Here is a 26,751-nt window from a genome sequence, read left to right as displayed (position 1 = left end):
TTAAAGGGCAAACCCCTCACTTTTCACCCACAGCATGTCAGGGCAGAGGGGGCTCTTGGTGCAAACCCTGAGTTACCCCTGCAGCAGGAGGAGCAGCAGAGCCCTGGGAGATGCACTAAACTTTACCATCTGTCTGAAGACAGTCCCACCCAAACCTCCTCAACCCCACAGCCTGTGGCTGTTCCTGCCATCCATCCAGCAAGGCAGTGACCATGTCTGCAGACATTGGGATGTTACCTGTTGGGAAGGCCTTTGGGAAGACCAGTGCCAGGCAGTGGAAGAGAGATGGGTTTTCTTTGGTCTGTGCTGTTGCTGATTGCTCTTACCAGCCTCCTTGGCCTATGAGGAATCATCACCAGCTGGCTGTTGGGAAGAAAGAGTCTTTTAATCCTCGGGGGCTTTGGGTGGGGTGTCAGTTGGGGGGTGCTCTCTAGTGAGACACAGCAGCAAAGCCATGTGACTTCTGCCTGCCCTGGGCAGTGAATCCCAGTGGCCTCTGTGCAGACAGAACTGGGAGCCAGTCTCCACGCCATGGCTCTGAAGGTCAGCAGCTGGGTAACACTCACCTTTGGGCAACATCAGGAAGGGGCTGCTGACTCCTTAAAGGGAATGAGCTCTGGGTTAGAAAAGCCACTTGCCAGCTGAACAGGAAGATCTGTACACCTCCTGCTTGGGGTGGATGGAACAGTGTCTTCTGCTGAGGAGGGTTGGGCAGGAGCAGCGTGGGCAGTCCTGATTGCCAGGGAATACCCAGGGAATACCCAGGGCAGTGGGTGTGTATGCTGACATGGCCTCTCTGCCTGGGAGCTTGTGCCCACTCTGGCAGCAGAGAGTGAGGGATTGGAGTCAGGGATACGTGGAGATTTTTTCTGCAGATCTCTGTAAGGCATCCAGACAGCTGCTGCCCACTGTGCTCAGTGGAGCATCTGCTTTGGCAGGCAGGAGAGGAGACGGGAGCCTTGGGAATTTCAGACAGTCATTTACTTAATAACCATAGACAGAGCAGGGGGTTGATTTCTGGCTGTGAAGGGATCATCTTCCTTCCCTTCTCAGTGAGAATGTGCTGTGCTTGGCTTGGGGAGAAAGGGAGTTAATTGGGATGCAGACTCCTGAAACAGAACTCCGTGGGTATGAGCAGTTTCTCAAGAAGGATGAAGGTTGATTTATGCTTGCTGGATTTGTGCCTGCCACCCCGAGCTAAACATATCTGATTTTGCAGATACGTTCCTTTTCCTGAGTCCCCAGCTCCTTGTTAGCTTCCAGAAGAAACCCCAGCCTGCTCTGACCTTACGGTTGTGAGCTGCATCTCCTTCAGCATCTGTTTGTCTAGCAACAACACTTCCATTCGTGGTCAGAGCCACAGAATAATAAGGGCTGTAGTTGGAGGGAAGGGAGTTAGATTCAGCTGCTGTAGCAAAGAAACTAATGCAGATGTTTGTGGGATGACTTTTCTGTTCTGAAGTGCTGTGCAAACTAAAATTCTGCATTTCAAATATGCCCAGGTTGATTCAGGGTTTGGTGGTATTACTTGGATGTGCCAGGAAGGAGGATTTGGGTTTTTGTGCTTTAGTTTCTCTTTTGCAGTATCTCCCATTTAGCTTCAGACTGCTGCTACCACCCCATATCTTTCTCAATGCCACGTGAAATGAATCTCTGGGTTCTAGCTGATTCCTAACATGCATAACCCCAACTTAAAGATGCCAGATGTCAAAACTGTTATTTATTATTGTCTGTGAAAGTGCCTGTGGACAGACAGATGTGGAGAGAACAAAGATGGAAATTATCCCTTGGGAGTATGAGTTTACTAGGATGGGTAGATGGAGAAGTGCACATATTGGATGGGATGGTTCTTTGCTGTGGCTGGCTACCTGCCCTTGGTGGGTCTCTGCCATTTGACCCCCACCTGTGGCTGGACACATAATGGGATATTCTCTGCCTCTCCAAGTTCTTAGTTCAGATGTAACATGAAGTCTTTTGGATCTCTTTTTAGATTATACCTTTCCTGCTTCATCTCAGAAGGCATTGCTGAAACGAAATGGGACACAAGGAACTGACAACTGGGAAATGGCCACTGTCCAGCCAGCAGCAGAATTTGTGGAGCCTGACTTACACACACCTTTCTCCACACTAGAGGAAGAGGAGGGGCTGCTCCCTATTGACCACTCAAGAGGAGGAATGGAGAGCCTCCAGACCTCTGGACCAGAGGTTGCATCTTCTGAACCAGTGGACCAAGAGGACTCCTTCTCCCTTCTGTTTTCCACAGCCTCTGCCAGGCCAGGTGTTGTGACTGAGGCAGCCATAGGAGGGCAAGAAGAGGACTCTGTTTCTCCAGGCTTAGACCTTGGGAGCAGCATGGGACCAGGTCTCCTACCTGTGCCCTCTACTTTTTCTACTACAGTTGCTGCAAGATCTCCCACTGATTCGGAAGAACTCTTTGAGGTGACAACTGGAGACTCTTGGGCTGCTGGGGGAGCAGATTCAGAGCTGGCTGTGGCTACAACAGGAGCAGAGCTTGCAGAGACCACGGTGGAGGCTGGTGGGGAAGAGCATTCAGCCAGGGAGGAGGTGTCAGAGCCCACAGTGGGGTGGGAGATGCTGGAGCCCACGATGCTGACTGAAATGGAGCAGACAGTGGAAATTCCTGTGGGGACACCCTCTCCTGCAAGCAGCTCCCCAGGCACCCAGACTCTTCCTGGTGGTGAGCAGCAGCCCTCTTCTGTGTCTCAGTGGGACAGAGCTGATGAGCCTGAGCTGGATCCCCTTTGGAATGACACTGAGTCAGCCACTGAGACTGCAGCAGCAGAGAGGAGCTCGTCACCCCAGGCTGGGGACGCCCACATGGCCATGCTGCCCACGGAGCTGCCCTGGGACTCAGCACAGGTTGCACTGGGAGCAGGGGCTGGGCTGGGAGGATGCACTGGGGATATTTGGGTGCTTCACTCCTGGGGAGTGTTTAAGCCTGTCCCTAAGTCTGACTGCTGGAAGTGTGTTTTTCTGTTCACCCAGTCAAAACTGAATTTTCAGGGAGAGTTATTCACAGCAGTTCTTAAGGGTGAAATTCTTTCACCATCATCCTTGGTGAAAGCCCTGGCCCCTCACATCTTCCTAGCTGCACAAAATCCTGCTTCTGATAAACAGAAGCTGAACACCTTTCTTCTGGGGCATGAACAGCAGAGAATGCTCCTTGTTTCCTCAGCCTGCATTATTAGAAGTGTCAGGACAAACATGGCCCCAAGGATTTCTGGAAGGGGAGTGAGAAGAAAGTGCTGTTTTTGCTACTGCTGCCTGCAGGGACCAGATGTGAAGCAGGTGGAGCAGAGTACAGTTATATGTGAGGATGTTGGTCTAGGAGAGCCTGTGAGAGAGGAGGGGTGAACTGCAGTTCCTGAATCCAGCAAACTGGCAGCTGTTAAGAGAAGATATGTAGCAGGAGCTGACTGGTGAGAAAGTACCAAGCAAAGCTTTTAATTTTGCTTCCTGCCCCATGGTACTCAGCAGCCTGAGCAAGTGACTCAGTCCCTCTGTGCATCCCATCCTGCCTGCAAAGTGCTGTTCTCTCTCACCAGTTTGTTTAAGGACCACAGAGGCTCCTGGTTAGGTTTTATGTTAAATGCTGATAAGGCTGCAGGCTAGAGAGTTTTCCACTGAGAATAGATAGAAGTGGAAGGTCAAGCTGAGCTGTGGCAGGCTGGCAGAGTAACTTTGTCCCTGTTCTATGTTAGCACTGAAATGGTGATTGCTCCTTAGAACGGAGAGTTAAAGGACAGTCCCATCCTTTTGAGAAGTGCTTCTGGGAGTATGGCACAGTGCCTTGCTCCTGTCCCTTGTGTACCCTGTGCTTTCAGCAGCAGAGTTACACCTGAACCCAGCTGTCTTTGTCTTGTCTCTGCAGGTGATCTGTAAAGACTGGAGCAACCTTGCAGGAAAGAACTATATCATCCTGAATATGTCGGATAACATCGACTGTGTAAGTCAGTCCAAAGAGATTTCATGGCACGGGGGCAAGGGTGTTAGGAAAGTGAAGGCAGGCACAGCTCTTGCTGTCTGCTTTCACCACAAAGCATTTTAAAAGCACTAAATCTCAACATGTAGAGGCTGTGAAGAGAAGGGGAGGACAGAAATATTTCTGTTCTGCAAAAGGGAAAAAGAGTGGGTGGAGGGAGATGATTTTGCTCCAAGTCTAGCACATGTCAATTCCATATTGGATTTTTTACTGACTTCTGGCTGCTAGTCTGTGCCAGTCAGTACCTGGATTGTCATGAGACATGAGTGCTTTTAACATTGCACCTCTTACAGGATTGAATGCAGTTCTCCTTCCTTCCTTCTCTTCCTTTTCCTTCTATTCCTTCCAGCATATAGTAACAATCCTCTGATGGCTCAGAGGAATAGGGACTCCCATTTGGACTGTGCATGGATAAGTATCAAGCAGTTATCACTAAATCTTCCTTAAGGGTCTCTTCTCCCAACCTTATTATCTTGTGTGTTATCTGTGTCTGTTAACCAGCCATGCTTTGCTAATCCAATGCCTGTCCATCCATCCTCATAAAGCTGCAGTTAATTCATGAGCCCAGAGTCCGTTGTGGATCCCTGGTAAAAGGGCTTGTTCACTTCTGCTGGGTCTTTTATCAGGCACTTAAAAACCAGTTGTGAAAGGCCTGGGGTCAAGGTGCCTTTCATAATTCTAAAAAATTATTATAAGCCTGACAACCTGAGACTAAAATATTTCATTGAGGAATTGTGTTCTGGCCTTGTGCACCTGCACTCCTGCTTTGTGGGGCTCCTGCTGTGGTCAGAGCCAGCAGGGTTACTGCAGGGTTGGTCTCTGGCACTGACCTCTTGCCACTACTGGTGAATTCTTGGTTGGTTTGTTTTGCTTTTTTTTAAAGATGACCTTTTTGGGGATAGGGAAAATGGGGAAATTCCTATACGCAGTAAGGCATACTGACTGCTCTAAGAATAGATGAAAAGTCAGCCTTTCTCCTCCTAATTTAGGCAAACCATTGTGGAGGGCTTTGCATATCTCTGCTACAGTTCACAAAAGGAGTCCTTGAAAACCAGAGTCCTTCTGCCCTGTTTCCTTCATGTTCCCACCACTCTCTCTCCCATCTCTGTGGACTTCAAATGCTAGTTAATTTTGTATTATGTAGTGAGTTCCTTTCTGTGGTCACTTGTGTTGCTTAAACCTCTATAAAGGGAAGAACTGAAAAGCAGATGTGCAGATGTCTCTTGATCAAATTATGTCTTTGCTGTTGAATCCTCTGTTCTGCCTTGCTGGAGGAAGATGGTGCCCTGGGATAGGCAGGACTGAACTGTTTTTCTACTTGATTTCATGTTTCAAAACACATTTCCCAGTGAATGATTTGTGCTGTACCACCCCTTATTCAAAGGGACATTTGTCGACATACATATTTAACATGAGCATCTCATCACTCCCTGCCTCCCTTTACCACTTTGCATGAGTGAAGCTGGAATCAAGCTCTTTCCACTGATGTTGATGCAGTTTGTTTCCTACCCTTGGTAATTTGCTCAGTTTGGGAGTTTGAGCACATTACCTACTGTCTGCCTGTCCCTTTTGGTTTTGGTTTCTGTATCAGAACTCTGTGGTGGTTGGATTTACTGGGTTTTGAGGGAGAACCTGTGTTGCAAGTGCTGTAGTTTAAATTAGTGTGAGTGGGTATTCTTCACATATTTCAATGTTTTGGTGCCATGATCTGGTGTGTATTGAGTCCCAGTGAAAAGCTGAGGGACAAGGAGGGTGCTTAGCTCCTTCCAGAAGGCTGTGCTTTGAGCTTCAGTGCACTTCATGGCACCAGGCCTTTACTTGCTGCAGGGATCATGTCTATATTTCTGGGTTAAGCTGGAAGCCTGTTTGTCTTCCCAGTGGGCTCCAGGCAGGTAATCACTTCAGTCTCTCTCTGGGCAAATCTCCCACTCGACATAGCTGGAAAGTTTGCCCAGGTGAGGACTGCAGGATCTGAGCCAGCAGTGGGGCCTGGCTGTGCATCGGGAGGTGACCTTCACTTTGGCACAGGTGCATGCAGGCTCCTTCACTGCTCCCTCCTCTCCACCATGGAGAATTATCAGTGCTCTGCAACCTCTGCTGTCCCCGTCACCGGAAACATTTCACTTCCATCCTCCAGCATCTGGCTCAGCTGCTCCCCTTTCCTCTGCATCCCCTAAAAGAGAGCCTCAGACTGGCAGTGGGACCATGAGCTGGAGCTGCAGCTGAGCATTGTGGAGCTGCATCACAGTGCTGCTTCCTCACACAGCTCCTCCTGCCTCCCCATACCAAAACCCATCATTTCATGAGAGAAGGCACTGCCAGGCTCCTGTGATTCAGGCTCCAGTCATCGATGCCTTCTCCAATTAGGCCATTTTTGGCACAGGCCTGTGCCTGCCCTGAGCGCTTCAAATTGCCATGGCAACAAGAACTCTCCATTTTATTAATCATCTGTGTGGCCTTCAGGTTGGCATGGCAACTGGAGATGAGAATAGAAACACAGGAGTGAGAAAGCAGCAAAGGCGCCTGCTGAGGGATGGCTGGAGCACGTCAGGCTGAGCGGCTCCTGCTGACCCAGCGCTGGCTGTGGGCAGGAGCTGGCTGCTTCCTTCTCACCTTACACCATCATGTGTGCCAGGAGAGCTTGGCGTGGGGCATATGGCAGCCACAGAAGCTGAGGAGGAAGGTTGGTGCAGCAGGAGGTGTTTGTGGCTCCAGCCTGGGGCACTGTGCAGCAGAGCGTTGCACCAGGTTTAACACTGCTGGCTTTTGGGCACGTGTGAGGTCTCAGCTGTACCAGCCCTGCAGTGCCACAGCTGCCTTGTCCCTACCATGCACTCACCAAGGTTCCTTTCCTGTGGCAGGAGGAATTTCGGTTGGAGAGGGGTCCCCAGCTGTTGGCACTGGTGGAGGATGCCTTCTCCAGGCAGGCAGAGGGGCTGCAGGACCGCTGGCTCATCTCTCTGAGCAAACCCAATGAGAATGACAAGCACTTGCTAATGACGCTGGCAGGGGAGCAGGGTAAGTGCTGGCAGAAGGAGCCTTCCTCTGATGAGGTGTGTATTTAAGGGGCTCCCAAATGGAGGTACACAGCCATGTTGGAAGGAGCTTTTGCTTCCCAATCCATTTCAATCCCACCAGTTCTCAGTGTCCATTGGATTTGAGGGATGGAGAGGGACTGAGGACATCTTTCTTCACATCTGCCTTCTGGGTTGTCCCTCACTGCTTGCACAAAGCATCGCACTTTGCACTTCTGCACATTGCCTTCAGCTTTGCTGCCTCCCTGGATTGCCTTTCCCTGAGCATCTGTCAGGTTTCTCCTGATGCTTATGTACTCCCCTCCATGGTAGGATATGGCAGCCTGCTTTTGGTTCACTTCCTAACCTATCAATTCCAAAATCCTGTCCGAGCTAGGATGGTCCTCATAGTGCCCTCCTTCATCCCCAAAGAAACAAAAGCTCACAGTGAACATGGGCTGGACTGGAACATTTTACCATGTCTTTATTCCTGTTTTTATACAGGGGTCCTGCCTGCTTAGTGACAGAGGTTCTAATATTGACATTATGGCCTCTATGACCTTTGTCAATCTGTCTCCATGACTTTCTGAGTGCTGCTGCTTGCTCCCAGAGCAGACACGGATCCTGAGAGCTTCTGTGGTGGTGGGGAGGGTACTTAGGTTGCTCTGCTATCAGTTCATCCCTGGATTTTTTTACTCCTTTGAACAGTATTTGGAGGTACCCTTGTCTGTGATCCTGTGTTCTTTCAGAATCCTGACATAAAACACCAATGAACAAAAATGTGTATTTCCCTGCCTCCATCCTCTTGGGGATTTTATACTGATGAATACATCTGACTGAGTAACCTGAGCTGAGAGCAGCACTGATCTCTTCCTCTACTTTCCAGGCGTTATCCCTACAAAAGATGTTCTCATGGCACTGGGGGATGTTAAGAGGAGCTTAGCTGAGGTAAGAGCCTGTCTGCCTGCATCCATTTGTTAAGACTGGTTATACAATTAAAATAAGCAACTTGAAAACTGGGAGCATATCTCAGTCTAACCAAGTGCTGAACCCACAGCAGGCAAACAGACGAGTCAGATGCTTGGCAAACTCCCTTCTCCCCTCACTGGTAGTAGCCAGGCCATCAAATGTCTGTTCCTTTTAAGAATGTAACTATGGGTTATTCCCTCGCTGCTTTTCTGGTTTGGTTGTGAGACTGCTTTTCACACATTAATTTTGTTGGGATTCTCAGTGTCACCTCTTCCATACTATTGTCCAAAGCAGTATGGGTGCTGCAGACTCCCACATTTGGCCCTGCTCACCCTTCAGCTGTTTTACATACACTGGCTTCTCTTGACACATTCAAACACCTTCTGCGATTCCAGGGTCTGCATTTCACTCCTTAAACAACTCCCTCCACAAGGGCAGGCAGAGGACCTGGGTCAATGGATGCCAGACTACTTCCACCTTGGAAGAGGATAGAGATGAGGACAAATCAGTCCCACAATCTCTAACTTTGCCCCTTTGTCCTCCAGGGTATGTGGGCACTGAGGACCTGATTCTGCTTAAGTTTTTTTGTGCCAGCCACTGGATTAATTTTGCTGATTTTAGCAGCAGGATTGAGCCACTGCCTTGCTGGCTGTCTGCTCTCAGGTTTTTCCCTGACCTAACAAACTGGTGCAGTTAGACAAAGCAAATTAACTGCTCAGTGGTGTATTGATTGGCTTACACCAGAGAAAGTGCAAAAAGCCAACCCCGTAGAAATTGTGGGACTGAAGTATCAGCAGCTAGAACTGTCCAGAAAGAAGGATTTGTGTGGATGCAAGGTTGGACTTTGCAGCTGTGGCCCTGTGTTAATGTGAGTTCTACCAGAGCTCCTTGCCTCATGCCTCTAGCTCTCTGGCTGTGTCAGTAATGAAACTCTGCTCACAGTGCTGCCCTTGCACCAGCATGAGATTGCAAGGAGGAGGGAAGATACTCTCTTACACCTGTCACATTTACTACCAAATTGATACCTAACCTGTTTCAAATCTGCCTAGTCACTGGGACCAACGCTGGGCTGTTTGCTGACAGCCACAGGGGGCCAGTTTCTAGGGCAGCTATTCCTAAGTTTTTAGGCTCAGCAGGCAGCTGTCCACTTTCAAGACCTTGTAAAGACCACTATGCCCTCTTAGGACCTGAGCTTTACTGGAAATTTATTTATTAGGGTTACATTCTCAAGCAGTTGCCAAAGCCTCAGCACCCATCAGTGGCACATAGTTTTTCTTGGGAACTCTCAGTCTTGGACAGTTTCTCCCATGAAAACCTCCTTGTCATACACAAAAGTGATATCCTTGTGCAAGTGAGAAAAATAAAATTGTGCCTGCTGTCATTTCCTGATGCATCAGTGTTCATGGAAAATGGTGTTGTGTATAGTTATGAGCTTTCTAGAAATGTAAGACTATGTACAACCTGAGTCTCCAGCCCTGGCTTTTTACTTCCTCTGCCCACATTCATGGTCTTGTATTTGGACCCTGGAAAGTCTGAACAGGATTCTATCTGCTGCAGGTCAGGACTTTTAGTGTACTGCTTCCTTCTTTCCAGATTGGTATCCAGAACTACTCGACCACCACGAGCTGCCAGTCACACCCTAACCAGACGCGCAGTGATTACGGGAAGCTCTTTGTGGTGTTGGTGATCATCGGCTCCATCTGTGCCATCATCATCGTCTTGGGGCTCATCTACAACTGCTGGCAGAGACGCCTGCCCAAGATGAAGAACATGGTGAGCATGGGATGGGTGGAGAAGGTGGCCAGACTCTTAGCCTTTGGGATGGAGGAGCTTGGAAAGTTAAGAGGGCAGTTGTTTTCCTCTGTCCAATTATGGGACATAGCTGGATGCACTGCTGGAGCAGCAGTGGAGTTCATTCAGGTGTAAGAGAGATGCAAATGTGCTTAGGACAGCTCATTTCCACTCTGAGGGCTGGGCTGGGGATAAATCTACCTCTTCCCACTGACTCTGCAAGATCTCAGACCCTCATATCCTGGTCTGATTGTGCTCCTCAGCAGCATTAAGACCTGTCCCCCTTTGTCTCCCTTTCTGTCCTCTCGTCCCTGGCAGTCGCACGGCGAGGAGCTGCGCTTTGTTGAGAACGGCTGCCATGACAACCCCACTTTGGACGTGGCCAGTGACAGCCAGTCAGAAATGCAGGAGAAGAAGCCGAGCGTGAACGGTGGGAACACCATCAATGGCCCCGACAGCTGGGATGTCCTGATCAATAAGCAGGCGAGCGAGGATGTGGATGTGTTTGAGGAAGACACGCATCTTTAGAAAAAGAAAGGAGGGAACCACCCTCTTAAACACACTTGTTTTTCTCATATCTTGACTGATGGACCATGGGATCAGGTGGCTTCTCAGGAACTTCTTAAAACCTTTGAATAAGTCTTTGAGCAAGTTTTTCGTATGGAAGTCCTGAGCCTGCATCTGAGGCTTGGAGCCAGGAGGATCACAGAACAGAGGGAAAGGGGAGGGGTGGGTTTATAGATCTCTGTGTGTGTGTTCCTTTCAGTAGCACCAATGCTTTCATTATCTTTAAATGCACTTACTGTAGCTCTGTGGTAGTGGCTGAGAGTGTCTGGATTGGAGAAAAAAACTGGTGGGGCTGCCTGCCACCAAGAGTCCAGATTTGGGGAGTAAATTCACTTTCCAGATACTGAACCTTGAGACCACAATCAGTCCATGCAGGTGCAGTAAAACCTGTGCATTCTGAATGGAGGGGAGCCAAGATTCTGTCGATGTTTTGGGCAGAGTTTGCATTCCCCAAGTGAAAAACAGGTTTTTAGTGCTCTAGCATTCAGCTACTAATTGTATGAGAGCTGATGTTTACATTTGGGGAAAACACCCCTCCCACCACTCCCTGCTGTCATCTCATTACACCCCTGGTACCACAAACAGCCCCACTCCTTTTTTCAGCTCCACAACTCCAAGCTGAGCTTGCAAAGTTTGAGCACTTTACCCTTGCTTGACTGATTGCAGAGAATTCAGTGCCATGGTGCAGCATTTTAGATGGAAATGTGCTTTAGGTTGGAGCGTTGCTCAAAAATGGTGTTTACATGCCTCTTTCACAATAGCCTGGGAAATCAGCAGGAAAATATCCCTTGTCTTGTGTAAGTTTTAAACTGGCTGGCCTATTCCACTCCAGTTCTATTTTTCACATTAATTTGGATTCAGTTGGTCATTTTGCAGTAAATATAAAGACTATGTGAAACTTTTAAAATAGGGAAACAAGTAATGTTCTCATCCTTTTGTTTCAATTTCAGCATCTTGCCCTGAGGGAAGGGTGGAAGTATTTAATATTCCACAGGTATAAATTGGGGTAACATCTTTAAAATCATTGAATTTAAACAATGTTAAGAGCCAGTTCTGATGAGATGAGAATGGGATGTAAGAGCTCCCCAATGAATGTTTCTCAGGCATGCCTCAGGCAACTTGGAGGCTGCAGCTCCCTGAAGATGTGTGCTAAAGGCACGTGAATATGTGTAATTGTTCTCTGAGCCCTGCCTAAACTACTGTCAAGCCTGAAATCCCAGAACATTTGTTTCTTCTGTCATTGAGGGATTGAGGGACTTGCTTCGGTCAGAGGCACTTCTCTCCCCAGTGGTGGTGATCTGCATGCTCACTTCCTGCGAGATGCAGAGTCACACTTGGTCTTGAAGGGAACCTTTGTACACAGAGGCCCCAGATTGCAGCCTGTAAATCTATCACTGTATGTATAGAGACCTCTAGCATGTTCCTCCTGGTGGGTGTGCCTAAAGTCAAGGTGCCAGAGTCTGTTATTGCAGTTTGTGTAGCGCTTTGCATGCAAACTGAATCGCAGATCACCTCGATGTAGGACCACCCTGATACCAGTTTATTAGGGATTCAAGAAAGGTGATAACTGTTGGTTTCCTATCCAGATTCCAATTTTCAGTGGTTTTAGCCTGTCTCCGTATCTTTCCTGGTGTTATGTAGGACACAGTGATCATCAGCTCCTTTTGTACCTTGGTAGGGTTGCAGAGATGCTCAGAGTTCCTTCTCCTGCCCCAGCAGCTGGTACTGGGGGACAGTCCATGGATGCAGACAGCCATACATGGCCCTCTCTGACCACACCTCACTGGTGGTTCCTGCTGAGTTTGATGGGTCTGTACAGTAAAACTGCACAAGTCCATTGGCTGTGTTGAAGGCACTTTGGGGCTGACAGGATTAAATGCAAATTGTTGTTATGGTGAGTAAATTAAAGCATGGAGTTAAAATTTGAGGTTTTATAGCACTTAGCGTAATGAGGCCTGGCATGCCTGTGGCCTTTAGGCAGCTGCACCGTGTAAATCTTTTCCAAGTCCAATAATCCTCATCAAATATGTTTTGAATGCCCAGTGGCTGTTAAAAAGATAATGCCACCAATCAGATGTGAATCATTTCACCCACAAATCGCTTCCTTGGTGCATATCCCTGCTAAGAGCTACTTTGCTGCCCTGTTTTCTCTCCACTATCCTAATTCAGAGAAACAACAAGGCACTGATAAAGCAATGCTTCTGGCTGGGCTCAGCACCTCCCAATCCCGTGTAAAGTCTTCAAACTTTAAAGAAACCAAGGGGGCTATGTGGGTTCAATAATCAGCTAGCAAGTTCTCCTAATTTGCTCTTCTGGCCTCTCATGGCCTGGAGGATTTTCCAGAGATGCTTTTCTCTGTCTGGAGTATCCAGGTAATCTGAGAGACACTTTAAGAGTGGCTGTTGTGAGGCTGAGGACACTTTTCTGCTGTCTCTTACAGGGTGCACCTGGCTGTATGATCCCAGTTTAGCTTCAGAAATCTACTGGTTGATAGAATTTCACTTTAGTCTGGTGATACCTTTTATCCTTTTGCAGTTTGTTTTTTCTCGGTATCATTTTTTTGCACTAGGCTGATCTTGTCAAGTCGATTGCACTGCTGTCCCTCTCCTGCCAGCCCTGCAGAGATGGGTCATCTCCGGGGACCTGCAGGCTGGGAAGCACTGTAGAGAGGCTGTGGGTAGCCCACTTTGCTCTGTGCAGTGCTTGCATTTCCAGCCCTGCACAGGGAGTATGTAAAGAGGAAGAAAACCTTTGTCTTAGCATTTGTAACAGGAAGCTTTTCTATCACCCTAATGTAGTTAAACTTCTTTTTAATAAAAACTGTGAAAGCTGGACTTCTCAGAGCAGTGTGCCAGGTGACAGAGCAGATGGATGACACAAAGCAATTCCTGGAAAACTTACTCGGGCATCCCCATAATTGCATCTGCCAAATGTTCGGTCGCACTGACACCTGGTGGCGGTTGGGAGTTGGAAACGAAAAATTAAAAAAAAAAAAAGAGAACTTTTCTCTTAGCTTTGGGTATTTGTTCCCTGTGACTTGCAGGATAACCTTCTTTATTCACGAGGGGTTGCAGGACTTGACTGTGAGCAGAGGGCCTTGTACCAGGCGTATCAAGGATGGTTTGTATGAGGACATCGTTGTCTGCAAAGTAGTGAGATGAGGCATTCCTTGGAGCCACCAGGATAGAGGCCCTGGGTGGCATCAGAGGGTCTCATCTCCATCTTCCTGCTTTGTCTGCCACTTGCTCCCTCTGCTCCTTGGGACCACAGCTAGAATGCAGGGGCTCTGCCTTGGAATGGAGGTGGTTCTTCAGAGAGAGCAGCAGGTGCTGCTGTGAGGAGCGCAGTGCCTCGGGGAGCAGCGGTGATAGCATCGTCTGGATGCACGGCCAAGAGCAGAGTGCCTCTCCATCTCTGTGGGATCATGGCCAGCTGTGAGCTGGGATGGCCAAGCTGCAGATTACTCCAAGGTGTCACCCAGAGATCTGGAACTGTGCCTGTAACATGGAGTCTAACACGTCCTGGGACTCTGCATCCTGCATGCCGCCTTGGGGTATGTAGGGTGGAAAGAAGCAACGAGGAGTGACCCAGTAATTGTGCTGTGAAGGATGTAATGCAGCTTGAGGATACAGCTCAAGAGACGCTTTAAGGATCCCTCTGGCAGAGGATATGGTGTGAAATGAAGGTACATTATCCTAAGGACTATTGCAGCATAACCTTAGAGCATTGCAGCAGGGTCCCACTGCAGCCGCTGCCATCAGCAGCTTGTCTGTTCCCATCTGCCTTTGCAGCCATGCAGGAGCACATCTGTCCTTCACAGCAGCTTTGGGACAGCTCCAACAGTCAGGCACAACAAGCACCTTCATCTGTGCTGGCTCATGGGAGCCTCCTGCGCTCATCTAAGCTGACAGCCAGGCTTTGAGCCATTCTCAACACCTTCATTCCTGCTGGACACAAACTGCAAGCCCTGGCTGCTGCTCAGGATTGCTGCTGGAGAACACTTAGAAACACTTGTGTCTGGCCCTGGAAATAGCAGGGTTGTGGTTTTGTTTTCTTTGCAATAAAACACACCTCCTGGGTGTCTGAACACTGACCTGAGTGCAGTGCTTTGCTTGGTTAGATCTGCCTGAATTCATGTCTGCTGCATCTTGTAATGCAGTACAGGCCAGGGTTTTTCTCCCAGGATGGGGGTTGTCAGCCTGGCCCCCCTTCCCCACAGTACACTGGTTAATTCTCCCATCACAGATTTCTGTGGAAGCCCTGAGCCATGCCAGGTGCCCAGGCTGTGGAAACAGGCTACCCCTCCAGTACCCACAGGACCAGCCCAGGACACCTTTCCTGCTAGAGTGGCTTAGCATGAGCCTCTGTTCCACAGCAGAGTCCTGCCTGTGTGCCTTGTGCCACGGGTGTCCCATGCAGCTCCCACCATCCCACAGCTGCTCCAGACCTGGATCCCCACAGAATTATTAGGGTTGGAAGGGACGTCTGGAGATCATCCAGCCCAGCCCTGCTGAGGCAGGGTCACCCAGAGCAGGTGGCACAGGAACACATCCAGCTGGGATCTGAATGTCCCCCAAGATCCACACCCTCCCTGGGCAGCTGTTCTAGGGCTCTGCCACCCTCACCCTAAAGAAATTCTTTCTCATATTGAGGTGGAACTTTTTGTGTTTTGGTTTATGGCCTTTGCCTCCATCCTGTCGCTGGGCACCACCAAAAAGAGTCTGGCACCATCCTCTTGGCACCTGCCTTTGAATGGATTAATGTTGAAACTGCACAGAGCCTGGAGAGAGCCCTGCCACATGTTCCAAACCCCATCCCAAACATGTTCTGGGCCAGCTCCCCTCCTCAGGTGTGTTCCAGCCCGGTTCCCCGGTTTGTTCAAGGCCGGTTCCCTTTTCCCGAGCCCCGGTTCCAGCTCGATTCCCCTGGTTTGTTCAGGCCTGTTCCATTTTCCTGAGCCCTGGTTCCAGCCAGGTTCCCCCGGTTTGTTGAGGGCCGGTTCCCTCTTCCTGAGCCCCGGTTTCCTGGTTCATCCAGGGCTGGTTCCCTTTCCCCGAGCCCCGGTTCGCCCAGTTTGTTCAGGGCCGGGTCCCTTTTTGCAAGCCCTGCTTCCCCCAGTTTGTTCAGGGCCGGTTCCCTCTTCCTGAGCCCCGGTTTCCTGGTTCATCCAGGGCTGGTTCCCTTTTCCCGAACCCCGGTTCCAGCCCAGTTCCCCAGTTTGCTGAGGGCTGGTTCCCTTTCCCCGAGCCCCGGTTCGCCCAGTTTGTTGAGGGCCCGCTCCCTTTTCCCAAGCCCCTGTTCCCCCAGTTTGTTCAGGGCAGGTTCCCTTTTCCCGAGCCCCGGTTCCCCGGTTTGTTCAGGGCCGGTTTCCTTTTCCCGAGCCCCGGTTTCCCGGTTTGTTCACGGCCGGTTCCCCTTTCCCGAGCCCAGGCCCGCGGCCTCCCGCAGCGCGGCCGGCAGTTGTTCCTCCGGGCCGCGGGGGGCGCTGCGGGCGGGCGGCGCTGGGCCGGACGGGCGGCGCCGCCTCCGTGTTTACAGCGCCCGCCGTGCCCGCGGCCCGGCCCGGCCCCGCGGCCGCTCCTCCGCTCTCCGCGTCAATGCGGCGCCGCCGCCCCGCGGCCTGGCCCGGCCATGGACACCAGCGACTTGTTCACCAGCTGCAAGAAGGGCGACGTGAGCCGCGTGCGGTGAGCCGGGCCGGGGAGCGGGTCCCTCGCACCCGCCGCTGCTTGAACCGCTGGTCACCGGGGCGAGCGGGGCCGGGCCTGTCGGGGCGGCCCGGCCTCGCCGGGACGTGTTCACCTGAAGCTCGTCCCAGCCCTGCCCAGGGGGCTGTCGCAGCGTTGGGGCTCCCAGTTTGTTTCTCTTACAAAAATGCCGCTTGTTCGCGTCCCGAGGAGCTGGGCGTGCAGCGGGGCTCTGCCGGGGCGGTTCGGGTGAGGTGTGCCCGGTTCCGGCAGGTGTCTGAGTGTCACACGGTCACTGCGTGCTCCTGGGTGTGGATGCTGCCTGTGGCAGTGTCCTTGCACAAGGCTCCTCTCCAGCTGCTCTTCTTTACCGCTGAAATGGTGGTTGCGTTAGTAGGAAGCTGGATCCCTGGGACGCTTGGAATCTTCATGGAAATGTTTAGACGCCTTGTGCTGTAGGCTGCGGGAGTATGTCAGAGAAATATGGGGATACTAAAATTTCAGGTCAAGTTTCCTCGCCCATCTCAAAGCAGTACAGCTTAACTGCAGTGATTTCGGATCAGGAGGCAGATGGGCTTGTTGTCTGCGGGGTGAATACAACATTCAGCATTTACAACAAGCTTTTTCCCTGCATCTCATGGTTTGAATCTAAAACTCTTCACCCATTTATGCTACTCGATTCTTCCATCTCTTAATGTGTGGTATGCTAGATAATCAAAGCAACCTCTGTTTCAAGGTGCTTGCTAGTGAAGGGTGAGTCTGCAGATAGATAAGGTCTGGAGAACATTGTTGTGATTGCGTTGGAAGCAACAAATTGCAGGTTTACTGCAGAAGGAGGGGTCTGAGGGATGGTTTTACAGAGGTTTAAGACGACTTGTATAGAAGTAGTGGTGGGGAAATGAGAGTCTGAGAGTGCTGTCAGAGCAGGGGGGAAAATTGACCACATGGGACAGAGCAGAAAGGAGCTGAGCTGCTTGGTGTGTTGAATGTTTTTAGAGGAACCTGAAGTTTGAGACAGCAGAGGTGAAGGGAGTGAAAGAGATGACTCATGTGGTGGCTGATAAAAATCCAAAACTCAGAGTCTTTGTGATTCACCCATTTTTCCTACTTGATTCTTCCATCTCTTAATGTGTGGTATGCTAGATAATCAAAGCAACCTCTGTTTCAAGGTGCTTGCTAGTGAAGGGTGAGTCTGCAGATAGATAAGGTCTGGAGAACATTGTTGTGATTGCGTTGGAAGCAACAAATTGCAGGTTTACTGCAGAAGGAGGGGTCTGAGGGATGGTTTTACAGAGGTTTAAGACGACTTGTATAGAAGTAGTGGTGGGGAAATGAGAGTCTGAGAGTGCTGTCAGAGCAGGGGGGAAAATTGACCACATGGGACTGAGCAGAAAGGAGCTGAGCTGCTTGGTGTGTTGAATGTTTTTAGAGGAACCTGAAGTTTGAGACAGCAGAGGTGAAGGGAGTGAAAGAGATGACTCATGTGGTGGCTGATAAAAATCCAAAACTCAGAGTCTTTGTGAATGCTGAGAGGGACTTTTACATGTGGTTGTTGCAGTACAGGCTCTGACAAGAGCCAGGCTGTGCAGGATATTTGTCTGCAAGGCAAAGCCCAGCTTCTAGAGGTGTCAGAGAGGGAGTGTTGGCAGCATTGGATCCAGCCTAAACCTGCAGGACAAGGAAGTGGCAGGATTTAAGAGCAGTCTGGAGTGACGCTGATGTTGTTGCAGGAGGGGAGTCCAGCCTTGGCTTCATAAAATTGGCCACTTATTTGTAAGCATCCAGGCTGGGAGCATTGCTGGGGAATGTGAAGTTACTGCAGAAGTACTCAGGCTTCTTTTGAGATTGCTGCCCTGTTAGAGATGCATTTGATTGCCCTCTTTCCCCATGTGCACCACTTAAAATTGAAGGCAGCTGCCAGGCCATGCTGTAGAACACCATTCTTTGGGTTGAAGATTTGGCTGAGGCCCCTTCAGCCACAGCTGACAGTTCCCCACGTCCAGTGCAAGATCCTGTCATACCTTTGGAGTTACTCTATGAACTTGAAGTTACATCTTCTGAGAGAGGAGAATGTGACTGAGTGAGTAGCTGCAGGAAGTTATAACTTTGCTCTCTCCCTTTTCTTCCAGATACCTCCTTGAACAGCGAGATGTGGAAATCAATGTCCGTGATAAGTGGGACAGTACACCCCTGTGAGTGCTGCAGCCTGGAGCACTGGCTGGGCGGGGGGTAGGGCCTTCAGAGCTCCTTTACTCTCTTTGCATCAGCAGCCGTGAGCACTGTTACAAAATGTCTCAGGTTCTGCTTTTTTGGAGCTTTGGCTATGTAGTTCTGCTTCTCTTCCCTGCGGGTGCTGTGCTCAATGTGTCTGTGCCGCCCCATTTGACTGGGCTTGCTGAAGTGATGCTGACAAGGAGGGTTTTGTGACAAAATTACCTGGATTAAGCACTCTGCTCTTGGCTAGATTAGGCTCTTCCATCACCAAAGTCTATGGTATTCTAGCATGTCTTTTTGGGTGAAAGCTTGGCCTGGTAAAATGCCAAGTGACAGTGGGATCACAGTCTGTGTGGCAGTAGGTCATGAGGAATCCCCCTGGAGGTGCTGAGGGATGTGCTGTGAGCTTGTTACCTCCCCACGGTTCCAAAGGACATTTAGACATCTGCATTATATTTAGAGTACGGAATAACTTCCCAGAGTACAGGTAGAATAACATTTGGCTGTTGCAATGCACGTTACAAGATTCTCCTAATTTGTAGGACAATTAGAGGTCCTTGTGAAAGAGAATCATGAAAGGCTTAGACTGTGAAAGAGAAAACTCATTGAAGTAGAACTTCAGGGGGTGGATTTGCTGCACACCCAGTGTGGGTGCTGTTCCCTCCTTGGCATAGTGTGCAGCAGTCAGGCTGACAACTGAAGGAGCAAGGAGTATTTTTGAGAATTCAGTGGACTGCTGAGTGCCCATGAAATGATCCATTAAAATGAGGATGGATTTGGCAGCTGGTGGTGCAACAGAAGATGCTGAACCCAAACTGGGACCTTGAGATCTCCTTGCAGTGCCTAGGATTGCTGGGAACAGATCCTGCTTAGTCTGTTGCTCGATCAGGCTTCTGTGCTATTTGGTAGTGATTCCTCACTCCTGTGAGGAGTCATCTCCCAGGCTTCTCAGGGATGCTCAGTGCTGTGATCTGTGTGTGGTGATGTGCCAAAACACTGAATTTTGCTTCCTGCTGCATCTCTAATTTTCTTTCTCTCGTTATTGTCAGGTATTACGCCTGTCTGTGTGGACATGAGGAGCTTGTACGTTATCTTCTAGCCAACGGTGAGCAGAAGTGTCCTCCTGATATGGGTGCAGTGTCTTTCTCTGGTCTGTTGGGATTGTGTGTCCTTCTAGCTGTCCCTTGTGGAAGCTTCTTCTGTTACAGCCAACCATCTGATCAGTGATCTCAGGCTACAGAGGGAGCCCTGCACACACCTTCATGGTCTCTTTTGCAGGCCATTTGCTGCTTGAATTTGCTTCTTGAATTCGCTTAAAATTTCTTGATTTGCTTGAAATCTTGAAAATACACAGAAAGGAAAGCTGTCTGTGATGGCTTAAGGCAGAATGACTTTCTAAAATCACAGATATGTTTTGTGAGGGTGCAGTGGTGTTGAGAATATGCTGATCTAAGAGTTGTACCTCAGAGGAAGGATTGTCTGTGTAAACTTTCTTGTACTCTACTGATAGCCTGGCTTTGTAAGCAGGACTTAAAAGGGATTTTGCTAATCTCAAACAAAGCAAGACCAATTCTTCAGGCCACGTGCCTGCCCTTTTGGTTCTCAGCACCCAAATTCCCCTAGGCACTGGTAGTGTTTTGCCAGAGGAACCAGAGTGCAGAGTCACTCTCAAAAGTTTTGGTTTTCTCCTTCATTCTCAGCATCTTAATCAACCACTTGTGTAATTCTAAATAGGAAAATGCAAATGCCCTCCAAAATTCTAGCAGGTTCTAACCTAAAGAGGTTATACAAAGCAGAAATGCTTTCTCGGAGGAGTTCTTCACAGTTCAAGAAATGATTGCACCCTTTGTTCAGTGAGATTTGTCTTCCCAGAACGCTGCTGTAGCCATGCTGGGAGGCTTTTTACACAGGTCAGTTTAAACAAGTCGTGACTTCCTCAGAAAGGCATTTGTCTGTGGGAGAGCAGCTTTAGATTGTACAGATGTGAGGTTTTTGTCAATAAGCTCATCAGCGGAGGGGACCACAGTGAAACATGTCAGCTGACAGAAACCATACTTGTTTCGTGACCATTTGGGGACACTGGAGAAGGATCTAACTCTGCCTGTTGTTCTGTGCCTGTGGCTGTTTTACAGGGGCAAAGTGTGAGGCGAACACTTTCGATGGGGAGCGGTGTTTGTACGGAGCTCTGAGTGACGCCATCCGCCGGCTGCTGAAGGAGTACAAGCAGATCACAGCCAAGTGCATGAAGAGGGACTACTACGATGTGTTCCTGCAGAGGTGAGGACCTGAGCATGGGCAGAGCAGCCCAGCAGCCTTCCTGAGCTCTTCTGCATGTTCAGCATGTCCAGCTCTCTGTTCAGGGCAGCTCTGAAAGGCAGCTGATCAGTACCCTCTCTCATTCCTGGGCATGTAGAGTTCCTAAGGGGTGTACCTCTGTGCCCTGAGGGATGATCTCCAGGTGTATGTGTGCACAGCCTCCAGTGAGTTTGATACACACTCACAAAAAGTCAACAGAAAGCTGGTCTTTGTAATGCAGAAGCTCTAAGCTGTCATCCTTGACTGTCAAACCAAAATCAGATCATTAAATCCACATCAACAATTTAGGATAGTATGTCAACTGAAATTAAGTTTCAGGCCTGAAGGTACTGTAGCATGCAAGCTGAAATTTTCAACATTGATAAAATGTTTCTCATTTGTGAAACAGAGCTCTTTAAGAAGCCTCAAACTCATTCAAAGTGAAATTTCTCAGTTCTTTATTTTTGCTTATTAAAATTTGTTAAGATACTTCTGAAAGTTGCCTGTCCCACATTGTACTAGAGCTCAAGCTAACTTGTTCAGGAGTAGAGGAATAGTTTCAAGCTTTTCTTCTTGCTGTTTCTCTGCTTTGGTAACTCTGATATTAGTACAGACTTGCTGATTGTTTTTTTTTTTTTTATTTCCCACTGGACTGACTTACAGATGTTAAAATAAAACCTTGTAGTTTTTTGGGTTTTTTTTTAACTCTGGAGTGTTAATAAGTCCTAGAAAAATCTGACAATCATCCTAGTACTACAGTGTCCTAATTCCTGAAGCTGTAGGAAACAAGGGGAAGAAGGAAACTCGTTTATCTGAGTAAAATCAGATTCTGTGTTCCAGGGAAGTAGAATTTTGCAGGGTGATTTATTACTGCCCTGGTGACTGTGGCTCAGATGTGCAGGGTTGAGCATACATGACAGCTAAAATGTGCTGGTTTCTGCTTCTCATTCAAATAGACCTTGTGTTAAAATTGAAAGAAAGGGCAGCAGTTGGGGGGAAAAAAGTAAAAGCATAATGTATCTGTTTGGTTTGGGGCAAGACACTTAGAAGGAAGGGTGTGCTAGTGGCAGGAGATTGAGATTGGCATTCAAGACTCTGACAACATCTCTGTGTGTGACTCCACACCTTTCTGTGCACCAGTCCAGCTCTCTAGGAGGATTATGATGCTTGATGTCCACCTGATTGCACCTCTTGAGGATGTTTGTGAGGATATTTATGCAAGGAGTGATGGGCATTAGAAACACAAACACTGGTGGTGATTGCTGTAAACTCTAGAAGCAGCAGTTTTGGTTTTTTCCTTTTGAAGAATTAGGATATGTGCGTGCAGGCATAAGCGAGGCTTCTCCTCACTTGTGGTAATTGCCTGCATTTCGTGCTTGTCACATCCTTCCTTCTTCTGAGGGTGGGGATCATCAAGTCCTCATCTATTTGTTACGTGGTTATAGCCTGCACACTGACTATGCCCAGAGAGTAGGAAAGTTGCATCTTTGCAGCAGAGTAGTTCTTTTTGAAAGTCTGTCATTTTGCAGGGCTTTTTTTTTTTTTTTTGACATCTGACAATTTAAAAGCAGTATTAACATTTGAAGATGTGCTTGGTGGCAATCAGTTCCACTTTAAAATCTGTTCTTGGTGTTCAGGTGCTCACCTAAGAGGGGAAGATTTCATTCTCCAGCCTCACGGTTGCACTAAAAAAACTTCTTTGAGTTATGGAAGGGAGTGAGACATCCCACTCCTGTATGTGAAGCACCAGCCCCCATGCTGGCCTTCCCCCTGGGCAGGAAGAGACTGCAATGCCCACGGGTATTTGTTCATGTAGCCCTAATTGTACCATGTTCCCCACTTGCATTACTCCATTCTTTCCTTTTTCATCCTGCAACGAGTTTCCCTTCTCTCTGTTCCTCACAGATTGCTGGAGCAGGGTTACCAGAGTGACATTGTTTTCATCGTCCATGGCAAATCCTTCTGTGCCCACCGCTGCATCCTCAGCGCTCGCAGCGCCTACTTTGCAGAGATGTTTGAGACCAAATGGAAGGGGAAGAACATGATAGTGTTGAAGCACCCACTGGTGAGCAAGGCTGTGCTTCCAGTTCTTTCCTTTCTTGTGCTGTTCCAGCTGGGTGAGGAAAGTGAGTTTGAGGGCTGACAGTGAATAGCCCCTGAGGCTCAGAATGACCCTAGTTGAGGAGAGGGGCCTGTGGAGGCACTTTATGCAGTAAAATTGCATCTTTTTCAGATAACAAAAAGCTGCAGATTGCATACCTTCCCTTTGTTCCCTCTGTCATGGACTCAAACATATCTTAATTAATAGCAGTAGCATGTAGCTGTTACCATCTGCCAGCTGCATCATGACTCCTCTCTGGGATGAGTTGAGTCTGTCTAATTCCTGGTGGACAGGTGGTCTGTGGTGAAGACATCACCTCCATAATTGGCACTAATTGAGTCCCTTTTGTTGCCTTTCCAGCAAAAACTAAATAGGCCATAAGTGCATTCCATCCATTAACCACCAATACTCTGGAACACATTTCTGTAACTTGACTCTGGCAGTGCAAATCCTCTTGTGACAAACATAATTCCAGTTTCTCAGAACACTGCTCTCCTCTCTCTTTGTACATGTCTTTCCTCTGGAATTATGGAGATGTGGAAATGTTCATGATCAGTAAAAACCTGGATTTTGCAGAGCCTGTATTACAACTGTGTCTTTTGAGTTCCTCCATTAGTCATCATGATTTGTATCAGTTGAAACAGTAAGGAGCTGTGTAAGCCAGGTGGAATGGCAGCATTAGTTATGAGGGCAAGGAAATCATCATGTGTGAGTTCTTACTTAAAGGGTTTTATTTTCTTACTTGTTCAGGATCATGTTTCTAACTTACTGTTAAATTCATGGTGATTCCAAATGTAACTTTTTCTTGTTTTATTTTAGATTAACCCAGCAGCCTTTGGAGCTCTTCTGCAGTATCTATACACAGGTAAATGACCTTGCCCTCTGGTGTTTGTTTACGTGGCTGGTGGGGAGCTGTCTGTGCCTCTGCACTGAGTGGCACAGCCTTGCACTCAGCAGTGGGTGGGTGCTCGAGTTGCCAACAAATCCTCTCTGCTGGCAGAAAGGGGGAATGTGAGCAATCACCAGCTTTTCCGAGATGTTTGTACCTTTTGCCAGTTGTTGTCCTGCCAGTAATTATACAGTCAATTAAAACCAAAATCAGCTTAGGTTGATTGGTTGGATGGATTTGGAGACTGTATTTTTGACTTAAGGAAGGAAAATCTGTCATCTGGTGTAACAGCCTCATAAGGTGGTGAAAAGCCAGATTCCCATATTGGACATTTTCAGACCTGAGCAGTGTATGCTGAAGGCTTTGACTACTTTCTAGTATTTTTTTTTAACAGAAGTTGGTCCTAAACCTTCTATGAAAATACCCAGTGTTATTTTTTAGGCATGCTAAATGCAGAACTATCTCAGGCCAGGAGGTGGTGCCAGAAATTAACATTGTCTTCAAGGCTCTTCTTTTCCAATACAGTATGTTCAGAAATTCAGAAATGTCCCTTGCCACGTTTTCAGTGATTCTAAAAGTACCTGGGAAGAAAACTTGTGAACCTAAAGTCCATTCTTACCCGAAGCCAGATATTCCATGGTGGCAGTCATGCCTGCTGCTGTTGTGTTGCTGTTTTTTGATTTTCTGAGGGAATTAGACATGTTTTGTATAGCCTGTTTGGTCTTTGGATTCTTGAATGAAGCTATTAGGGTAAACCCTGGAGAGTAGAAATGTGAGTTAAATACCAAACTGTTATTGATTTAAGTGGTGGGTGCTGGTGGAATACCAAGTATTAGCTTCTGGGACTGAGTTGTAAGTGGGTGCTGAAAAGTGAGGCAGTGTATCTAATTACTAAATTTCTGTGCTGTGAAGTCTTCCATCCTTATTTTTTGCCATTTTTATGCCTAAATCCTGTGGATTAAGTGATCTGGCTGCATTTTTTCGTGACAGGTCGTCTGGATATTGATGTAGAATATGTCAGTGATTGCAAGAGGTTGGCCAAGCAGTGTCGGCTGCAGGACCTCATCGATGATTTGGAGACCAAATGTAAAAAAGTCTATGAATTTGGTAAGCATTTGACTTGCTGTTGTCTCTGCTGTGCCTGTGTGCCCTTCCAGGGAAAAACAGGAAAGTGTGATGGTGGATGTTTCATGGTGTCCTTAGGGCTTCTGGAAAATGATTCTGTTGTGGAATTGCCATGTTTGCATGATAGTTTTCAGTCATGGCCTTTCTGTAGGGCAGCTGTAGTAGTTTCTGACACATGCATGTTTATAATTTATATAGAATGCTTTCTTTATAGTAGAGCAGCTACGGCAGCAGGAATTCGCTGTGGTTGCCCTGAATTCAATTGAGCATGGTGGAGTATATATTGGGAAGTGCCTTCCATCATGGAGCTTGTTTAAATCCCCAGAAAGATAAAATATATACAGTTAGAGGTAATTTTCCTGCATTTATCTGACCCCTTAGTAAAGTAAAATATTTCTTAATTGGCCCAAAATGGGTGCAGAGGGAGCTAGAACTCTTTTTTTAAAAGCAGAGAAGTATTTCTGAAAGCGTGTGTATATTAGTAACACATGGATGTGCCAAGCCTTAAATGAAACAATCCTCTATTTAAGGACTTTTTGCTATCCAAAGCTTATTGCATGAAGACCAGCAGTTGGAGTTTATCATTCATCTCCTTAGCTCAAGCTAATGCACACGTGGAGAGCAATCAGAACAGCACAAGTGCTGTTAGTCACGAAGCAGAAAAAATTACCAGATAACAAAACCTTCAGCCTGAAAGCTGCTCATTCTCATTCCATGCTCTGAGTTAACTTCTTTGTTTTAATCAAGTTAATTTTTTTCTGAGAAGAGACTCCAGTCTATAGCTTAGAGGCAATAGCATCTTCCGTGATCTAAGAGGCAGAGGTGCAGCTGTTCCACCTTTTCCTTTTGAATATGAGCTGTGATTATTCAGCCTCCTGAAGTTGCAGGACATAATTGATAGGATACTTCTGGCTCAAGAAATTCCTTATGTGCAGATCACGTGGAAGATATTACCATGTGCAGGTCTCCCTTCACACATGTGCAGTTGTTTGGTGGTGCTGGGGTACAAGATTACCATGCTACAGCTGTTCCATGTAGACCAGGGTGCTAGTCCCTATGGAAGCTGTGTTACAGGCTTACTTCTGCTGTGTAAACACAAATGTAAACATGGACCTGAAGAGATTACAAATGCATTTCTTGGTATCTACAAAAACTGTAAGGTATCAGTTTGTATTAAATAAATTAACAGAAAAAGGGAGTGGTGAATGAATATAAAATAAAAGCTACTTAGAAATCAGGTAACAAAATTATTTTGTGTCATCTTTTGATATCAGAGTAATCCAGTGAGATGCCAGAGATCTGTTTTTTTCTTTTTATCTTTTCCTCCCAGGGTTTAGCTGAGACATTCCATCTTATTCAATTTAGTTAAAATCTCATATTATATTGTGGAAGGAAAAGGAGGTGTTTATATCTGTGAACTGCAAAAAAGCTGACTTCTTGGTGGGTTTTCAGATGGAAAAATAATGAAGTAAAGTTTCAGGTTAGTTGGAAGTTTTACATAAAAACACCACTTGGAAATACAGTGGCACTGATCAAATAATTTAACTTTTTTGTTCTTTGGGGAGGGACCAGTTTTTCAGTTTTGAGGCCTGACAGAAAACTATCAGTGGGTGGTTTAAAGCACTGATGGAAATACTAGTCTTGATTTTTATTTACGACAGGTTCAATTCAGACAAATGGAACAACTGTTAAAAATTTGTTTCTTAAATCTCATGTGCAAGCCAGGAAAACTTGATTCTGCAGAAAGGCATATATGCAAGATTTATAGAAGTTAAAAAATTGGAAAGATCTTAGATCACATCATGTCTGGCACTTGACAAAGCGTGTCTGTTTCTTTGAGTGTTTTAGAAACCTGTTCCAAGTGCATGCTGTGGAACAGACATCTGATTCAGGTTTGCAGAGCAGGGTCATGTATTGCATCTGTATTATGAAGTTGAAATGAGAAAACAAGATGAACTCGAGCCTCTGCAGCCCCACTGGATAATTGCAGTGTCTGCAATCTCATTATCTAGAGTTAATCAGTATTTCAAAAGCACTTACTATCTTGGCATGCACAGGCAGTAGTACAGGAGGAGGATGACCCAGTGCCTTCTGTT

The 26,751-nt window shown here is 47.6% G+C and overlaps 2 protein-coding genes across 5 annotated transcripts in view; both read left to right on the top strand.

The window, feature by feature from the left end:
- Positions 1-14,437, top strand: part of PODXL2 (podocalyxin like 2) — a 32,833-nt gene extending 18,396 nt beyond the window's left edge. Inside the window, exons 3-8 of the mRNA XM_039695487.1 lie at positions 1,991-2,880; positions 3,893-3,967; positions 6,865-7,021; positions 7,904-7,965; positions 9,580-9,759; positions 10,096-14,437. Coding sequence (XP_039551421.1) covers positions 1,991-2,880; positions 3,893-3,967; positions 6,865-7,021; positions 7,904-7,965; positions 9,580-9,759; positions 10,096-10,305 — 1,574 coding nt within the window. The 3' untranslated portion in view covers positions 10,306-14,437. The remainder of the gene's footprint in view (positions 1-1,990; positions 2,881-3,892; positions 3,968-6,864; positions 7,022-7,903; positions 7,966-9,579; positions 9,760-10,095) is intronic.
- A 1,453-nt stretch (positions 14,438-15,890) lies between these two features.
- ABTB1 (ankyrin repeat and BTB domain containing 1) overlaps positions 15,891-26,751 on the top strand; it is a 30,001-nt gene continuing 19,140 nt past the window's right edge. For 3 of the 4 annotated variants that reach the window (XM_039734022.1, XM_039734023.1, XM_039734025.1), the window contains exons 1-7: positions 15,891-16,031; positions 18,161-18,223; positions 19,295-19,350; positions 20,378-20,522; positions 22,446-22,605; positions 23,461-23,506; positions 24,521-24,637. In XM_039734022.1, coding sequence (XP_039589956.1) covers positions 15,976-16,031; positions 18,161-18,223; positions 19,295-19,350; positions 20,378-20,522; positions 22,446-22,605; positions 23,461-23,506; positions 24,521-24,637 — 643 coding nt within the window. In that variant the 5' untranslated portion in view covers positions 15,891-15,975. Of the gene's footprint in view, positions 16,032-18,160; positions 18,261-19,294; positions 19,351-20,377; positions 20,523-22,445; positions 22,606-23,460; positions 23,507-24,520; positions 24,638-26,751 lie in introns of all 4 variants that reach the window. The other variant, XM_039734024.1, reaches the window with a different exon arrangement.

This window comes from Passer montanus, unplaced genomic scaffold, assembly GCF_014805655.1.
Source record: "Passer montanus isolate IOZ18808 unplaced genomic scaffold, ASM1480565v1 scaffold9, whole genome shotgun sequence".
NCBI lineage: Eukaryota > Metazoa > Chordata > Aves > Passeriformes > Passeridae > Passer > Passer montanus.
The sequence above is the reverse complement of the archived record's forward strand: the minus strand, read 5'-3'. Positions and strand labels throughout refer to the sequence as shown.